Below are 7,371 nucleotides of genomic sequence, written 5' to 3' on the forward strand. Positions count from 1 at the left end.
AAATATAAAATGAAACGCAGTGCGTCTCTGTTTCCGTTGAAAGGTATTTAACCTTCCTCCTGGTGGTAACCATCACCATTGTGGTGAACGCTGTGATTGTCCTCAACGTTTCTCTGCGCACCCCCAATACCCACCTGATGTCCGAGCGAGTCCGACAGGTGAGTCGGAAGGAGGCAGTGCTTTCCACCTGGAAGGGCTGGGCCTTCTCCATTTTCCTGGGCTTTTGTTTTATTTTTGGTACTTTTGAGTCAAGCTGGGGCTGCAGGGTTTTTTTTGGGAAGGGGTTGATTTATTTACTTTGATTTAATTTAAAGGGCTCCTGATATGAAATGGCATCCTACACCAGGGGTATCCAACCTTGGCAACTTTTAAGAGTTGTGGACTTCAATTCCCAGAATTCCCCAGACAGCTATGGCTGGGGAATTCTGGGAGTTGAAGTCCACACTTTATTAAAGTTGCCATGGCTGAGATACAGGGCCCTACCAATATCTTCCTTGCTTAACAACCGTGGCAAAACAAAATCGGGTGTGACTCACTAAAACAAACCGCCTTGCTTAGCAACGGGAATGCCGGTTCCAATTACGGTCGTAAACCGAGGACTGCCGGTCATGGGAAAAGGACATCAGTACAGTGCAGTCCTCAACGTACGTCCACAATTGAGCCCAAAATATCTGTAGTAAGTCGAGAGACGTTGGCCAAGTGAATTTTGACCCGTTTTACGACCTTTCCTGCCACAGCCATTCAGTGGATCCCCGCGGTTGTTAAATCCATCAATGGTGGTTAAGGAAATCGGGCTTCCCCATGGACTTTGCTTGTGAAAAGGTCGCAAAACGGGATCGCCTGACCCCAGGACGCTGCAGACCGTCCTAAACACGAGTCAGTTGCCAAGCGTCTCAATTTGGAGCACGGAAAACGGTCACAACGCGCTTTTTTTCCAGTGCCGTTGTAACTCTGAACGGTCACTAAACGAACTGCTGTAAGTCGAGGACTACCTGTGTTTGGGGTCTTCCCTGCCCCCCCCATCCTCCCGTGAACAAACGGTGGCATCCTTCGGAAAGTTTTCTCGGCGTTCCTTTCTGCTCCCTCTTCCCAACATGTTTCAGCCCCTGGCTCTGTAGGTCTTCCTGCACCTGGTGCCCCATTACCTGGGCATGCACAGGAGACGCCTCCCACTTCCCGCCGAGAACCGGCCCGCGCGACGACGGAGTTCCCTGGGGCTCATGGCCAAAGCTGAGGAATACATCCTGTGGAAAGCCCGGAGCGAACTCCTGTTTGAGAGACAGAAGGAACGAGACGGGCTGATGAAGATACTCCTGTCCAAAATCGGTGAGCTTCTGGAAGGCCGGAGGGGACCTTGGCTGGGTTAATAGGCTAAAACATAGAAGGAACGGGTGCTGGAATTGGGTATGTCTAGTTTAATGAAGAGAAGGGGGGGGGGGGACATGATAGCAGTCTTTCAGTCTCTCAGGGGCTGCCCCAAAGAAGAGGGAGTCAAGCTATTCTCCAAAGCGCCTGAAGGTAGGACAAGAAGCAACGGATGGAAACTCATCAAGGAGAGAAGCAACCTGGAACTAAGGAGGAATTTCCTAGCTGTGAGGACAATTAACCAGTGGAACCACCTGCCTCCAGAAGCGGTGAATGCTCCAACACTGGAAGTTTTTAAGAAGAGACTGGACAGCCATTTGTCCAAAATGGTATATGGTTTCCTGCCTGAGCAGGGGGTTGGACTTGATGACCTCCAAGGTCCCTTCCAACTTTATTATTATTATTATTATTATTATTATTATTATTATTATTATTATTATTATTATTATTATTATTATTATTATTATTATTATTATGCAATGGTTTGGGAAGGTCAGAATAAGAGAGTTGGAAGGGACCTTGGAGGTCTTCTAGTCCAACCCCCTGCTCAGGCAGGAAGCCCTATAGTATAGGCATTGCATGCCAAAACAACCAGAAAGCAAAGACAGTCCCCCCCCCCCCGTCACCATGCTATCACTCTGCTAAACAACTAATTCCCACAACACTGTCTTATGCGCTGGGATGTCAAAGTACCTAGTAGGGCTGTATTACTATTATCCTTCTCATCTTTCCTGTTACCTATTTCCTGAGCTTCTGGTGACTATAACTCATGATTTGTGTTGATTGCTTTTATTTAGTATTCTACTAGGATTTATGTTGATTGCTTACTTAGCATTCTGTGACTATAACTCCGTTGCTTGTATCTTACAATTTATGTTGAAGGTTTCTTATGATTATAATCATGGTGTCATGTTTATTATTTGTTGCTTATATGTACAATGAGAGCTTCTGCACCGGAGACAAATTCCTTGTGTGTCCAATCACACTTGGCCAATAAAGACTTCTATTCCGTTCTGTTCTGTTCCATTTCGTCCCGTCCCATCCCATCCCATCCCATCCCATCCCATCCCATCCCATCCCATCCCATCCCATCCCATCCCATTCTATATCCCATTCCATTCCATTCTATTTTATATTCCATTCCGTTCTGTTCCATTCTATTATCCTATCCTATCCTATCCTATCCTATCCTATCCTATCCTATCCTATCCTATCCTATTCTATTCTATTCTATTCTATTCTAACACATCACATCCTACATTCCATTCCATTCTATTTTATATTCCAGTCCATTCCAGTCCAGTCTATATTCTGTTCTGTTCTGTTCTAGTCCAGTCTAGTCCAGTCCAGTCCAGTCCAGCCTAGTCCAGTCCAGTCCAGTCCAGTCCATCCCATCCCATCACATTACATCACATTCTATATTCCATTCTATTCTATTTTATATTCCAGTCCGGTCCAGTCCAGTATAGTCTCTATTCTATTCTATTCTATTCTATTCTATTCTATTCTATTCTATTCTATTCTATTCTATTCTATTCCAACACATCACATCACATCACATCACATCACATTACATCATTCCTATTCCTATTATTCCTATTCCTGTCCTGTCCTGCTCTGCTCCATTCTGTTCTGACGGAAGAGCATTAGAATTCCATGCAGAAATTGCCATTCTTCAGAGGCCCTCTTGTTCTTGTTCTTTGCCTTGTTCTTTGATGTTTCTCTCCTTTGATTTCCATTTCAAGGAGAAGGCTTGGAGAACGGAGGTCCCCAGGACTTCTGCAACAGCCTACGCCACGCGGCTCCGGAAATCCAGTCCTGTGTGAAAGCCTGCAACCACATCACCAAGACTTTGCGAGAGAAGAACGATTTTGACAGCGTAAGTGCCATGGCAACAGGGAGGCTGGATTCGCGTGGGCAGGTTCCACTTCCCATCTGTAAGTCGAGTTAAAACAGCAGGCACGGTCAACATCTGGGCAGATGTCCTGGCAACTGCGAGCTTGCGTGGGATGGGGGTATAAGGAAAAAAGGAGAACCTGGAAAAGGCCCAGGCTGCGTGTCTCTTTCAAAAGGGATCCCCCCCAAATTTGAAAGAAGAGGAGGACATGCTGGAAACGGGTTGTGGAATCAAAGCAGGAAAGAGTAAAGTGGTAGTAGATACTCCAAGAAATAAAAAAAGTACTCCGTGAAACTGAAGAGAGGAAAGATGGTTAGCTTACAGCAGTCTTTCTCAACCTTAGCTACTTTTCGAGGTCTGGACTTCAACTCCCAGAATTCCCTAATCAGGACACCATCTACCAGAATTCCCTAATCAGGGCTTCATCTCCTAGAATTCCCTAATCAGCACGGGATGTCCAGATGGCAGTGAGGTCATCCAGATAGTTGCAGCCCCAGATGTGGTAGCCAGCAACAACCGGGGGGTCAAAAAAGTCAAAATGGTAGCCAGGACTGATAGTACTTGCAGCTCCCATCTTGCTTTTTTTTTTTTTAACTTCCCCTTGCCAATGGCCCTGCACACAAACCATATTAGGGCAGGCAGTCCTCGACTTACGACCACACATGAGCCACAATCCTGGTTCCAGTGATGGGAAAAGGACCTCAGTACAGGCAGTCCTCGACTTACGACCACAATTGAACCCCAAATGTTTGTCGCTAAGCCAGACGGGTGTTAAGGGTGTTTTTTTGTCCCATTTTGCGACCTTTCTTGCCACCGTTGCTAAGCGAATCGCTGCGCTTAGATTAGTGATGCAGTTGAGGGAATCGGCATTGCGCGGCATTGGGGGGGGAAAGGAACTTACGGCTGTTTTTCACACTTACGACCATCGCAGCTTCCCCCGTGGTCCGAATTCAACGCTTGGCAACCGGGCCTGTATTGATGATGGCTGCCGTGTCCTGGCATCGGTTTTTGAAAAACTCACTTAACAACTGTCTCGCTTAGCAGCGGAAATGTTGGGCTCGGTTCTGGTCGTAAGTTGAGGACTCCCTGTATAATCCCGGATACCTGTCGGTTCATTCCAGGAACGCTCCAAATTTCGAAGTTTACATGGCTGTTTGTGGAGGTTGATGCCCACCTCTGGAGCTTCCCTGCCTGTTCTTCCGTGTCTCGGTGAGAGGCAGGTTAAAAGACCTTTTTTTTTAAGAAAAAAAAAGGGAAAATTGGAAATCTCGCTATTTAGGTTCATTCCTTTGGAAAAGAAATAGACATTTATCAGCATTTTCTCCTAGACCCAAATCCGAGAAGCAATCAGAGCCACTTTCATCTATTCTCTCTGGCAAGCCGAAATTGATCATCAGATTGGAGCTGGGTCTATTTTCAACCTCTCTCCTTATTTCCCTCATTTGGATTTCATAAATAAGTTAGATTTAAAGTGCCGGAAAACAAATTGTTCTGCGGGGGAAACTTCTTTTTGTTCCGTGTTTTGGCATGAAAGGTGTCCCACTTGTCGGCCGTGTCACGGCCTTTGAAAAATTCTATTTTTTTCTGTAAAAAGGAAGGGGGTTTTTTCCCCTCCCCCTCCTTCTTTCTTACAAAGGTTTCCAACTCAGTGGAAAGTTGGGTTAGCTGCCCCCTTCTCCAACAAGGACACTGGGAAGGGTGTGTGCTTGTGTCAAAATCAGCAAGATGAGGGGGGCCAAGTTTGAAGACCCCTGCTTGTGAACTTCAACTCCCAGAATTCTTCAGCCAGGCACGCTGGCCGAGGAATTCTGGGAGTTGAAGTTCACAAGTCATAAAAGGGCCCAGTTTGAAGACCCCCGTCTTAAATCTAACAAACAAAATGGAGGCTGGCTGAGGAATTCTGAGAGTTGAATTTCACAAGTCATAAAAGGGCCAGGTTTGAAGACCCCTGTCTTAAATCTAATAAACAAAATGGAGACTGGCTGAGGAATTCTGGGAGTTGAAGTCCTCAAGTCATAAAAGGGCCAAGTTTGAAGACCCCTGTCTTAAATCTAACAAACAAAATGGAGGCTGGCTGAGGAACTCTTGGGAGTTGAAGTCCACAAATCATAAAAGGGCCAAGTTTGAAGGCCCCTGACTTCTCAAAAATCCCCCAAAGATAGCCTCGACCTAGTTTAACAATTTCCCAACCTTGGCAACTTTAAGATGGCGTGGGCTTCAACTCCCAGAATTCCACAGCCATGTATGCTTTTGGGGGAATTCTGGGAGTTGAAGTCCACGTGTCCATGCTGTGAAGCCCACACGTGTGAGGAGAAAAGCTGGATCATCCTTTGTGTGTGTGAAAGCAATGGGAGCTGCAACCATGATGGAAATCCTGCTCTTCTTTTAATTTGTATCACACACACATATGCGGTGGCCATCTTGACTTTTTTGACTCTTCGATGGGAAGGCAGAATTTGAGTTGCCTTTTTGAAACGACCGGGAAGCCTTGGATGGCATACAACTGTGGTTCTACATTATACAACCCTAGTTATCAGGATGTCTCCTATGGGCCCACTGTTCTTCTCCATTTGGAGAGATTCTGCCTTGCGGTTCTCCTGACTTTTCCTTCCTTCCAGGAAAATTAACACTTTTTTTCCCCCAAGTTCCCTTGATTTTTTTTTCTTTCTTTCCAGGAAAATGAAGAATGGATCCTGGTGGGGAGAGTCATTGACCGGGTCTGCTTCCTCATCATGGCCTCCGTTTTTATCTTTGGCACCGTTGGGGTCTTCCTGATGGCTCAGTTCAACCAAGCTCCGGGAAAACCTTTTGTGGGAGATCCAAAGCGATATCTGCCTTAGAAGTGAGCCAGGAACTGGATTCAGATTTCAAGTGGATCCTCTGCTTGGAGGAATATTGTACAGAGAACCAGGCTGCAGTGTAAGGCTTTGGGGGGGGGTCTAACCTAGGAACTCTGGACTTCAGCCATCTTGCAGAAATACGCCTGTTTCTCAACCTCGACAACTTGACGAAGCATGAACTTCAACTCCTAGAATCCCCCAACAGCCTTGATCAAGAGCCTTTGGCCCGCTCAAGAGCCAAACCTGCGTGATTTGTATGTTGTATACTACGTTGTATATAGTATGTTTAAATGCATGTTGGGTATGTGTACACCAGGGGTAGTCAACCTTGGCTCTTTTATGACTTGTGGACTTCAATTCCCAGAATTCCTGAGCCAGCTAAGCTAAGCTGGCTCAGGAATTCTGGGAATTGAAGTCCACGAGTCATAAAAGAGCCAAGGTTGACTACCCCTGGTGTACACTTTGAGAGCAAGCAACTGCATTTCATTTTTAATCTGTGCCATTGTGCCCACAGTAAAAAAAACAAAAAAACGACAATAAAGCTTACCTATCTATTTGTGTTTGGGATTGGTGTTAAAGCTGTGTTTGTCAGTCTGGGTAACTCTAAACTCAAAACTTCCGACGGGAAGGTTTGGACTGCCTTTCTGAATATTTGGTCAAGCTCAATTTGATTTGACTCGTTGTGGAGGGAATTGCCTCAAGGGGAAAGATACTACCCAGACGACAATTGGATAACAGAAAGCTGAGTCTAGAGCAGAACTGTAACCTGAGAAAGCATCTCAGACAAAATCCTGCCTGGTTCTCATGAAGATAAAGGCAGAGAGGGGGAAAGCCTAATTCAGACTAATTCTGTTACAATAACTTTACAATAACATTAGTATTGGCCTACATCAGAGGTCCCCATCCTTGGCAACGTTAAGACTTGTGGACTTCAACTCCCAGAATTCCTCAGCCACCCAAGAATAGAAGGAGAGGAGAGGAGAGGAGAGGAGAGCTGGAAGGGGCCTTAGAGGTCTTCTCATCCAACCCCCCCACTTAGGCATGATGAGAGCTGGACACCCCCTCCTCATCCCAGCGAGGGAATAGCCAGGCAAACACACCTGATTCAGCAGCAGCCTGAGGCTAGGTGGCAACACACACTAAATGGAGAACTGGCTAGCAGCAATTAGGATTAACGAACACACAACAATAAAGCCATTAAACACCTTTCAGGCAGGATTAGGAAGGAAATTTGCCCAACAAAAGTCACTGACCAGCAAATCAGAAAAG

General features: G+C 46.0%; 1 protein-coding gene across 1 annotated transcript in view; it reads left to right on the forward strand.

Annotated features, from left to right (window-relative positions):
- CHRNG (cholinergic receptor nicotinic gamma subunit) overlaps positions 1–6,102 on the forward strand; it is a 22,387-nt gene extending 16,285 nt beyond the window's left edge. The window contains exons 7-10 of the mRNA XM_015827289.2: positions 44–158; positions 1,119–1,326; positions 3,111–3,244; positions 5,938–6,102. Coding sequence (XP_015682775.2) covers positions 44–158; positions 1,119–1,326; positions 3,111–3,244; positions 5,938–6,102 — 622 coding nt within the window. The remainder of the gene's footprint in view (positions 1–43; positions 159–1,118; positions 1,327–3,110; positions 3,245–5,937) is intronic.
- Positions 6,103–7,371: the final 1,269 nt, after the last annotated feature.

This window comes from Protobothrops mucrosquamatus, unplaced genomic scaffold (assembly GCF_001527695.2).
Source record: "Protobothrops mucrosquamatus isolate PMUCROS unplaced genomic scaffold, P.Mucros_1.0 scaffold3591, whole genome shotgun sequence".
Taxonomy (NCBI): domain Eukaryota; kingdom Metazoa; phylum Chordata; class Lepidosauria; order Squamata; family Viperidae; genus Protobothrops; species Protobothrops mucrosquamatus.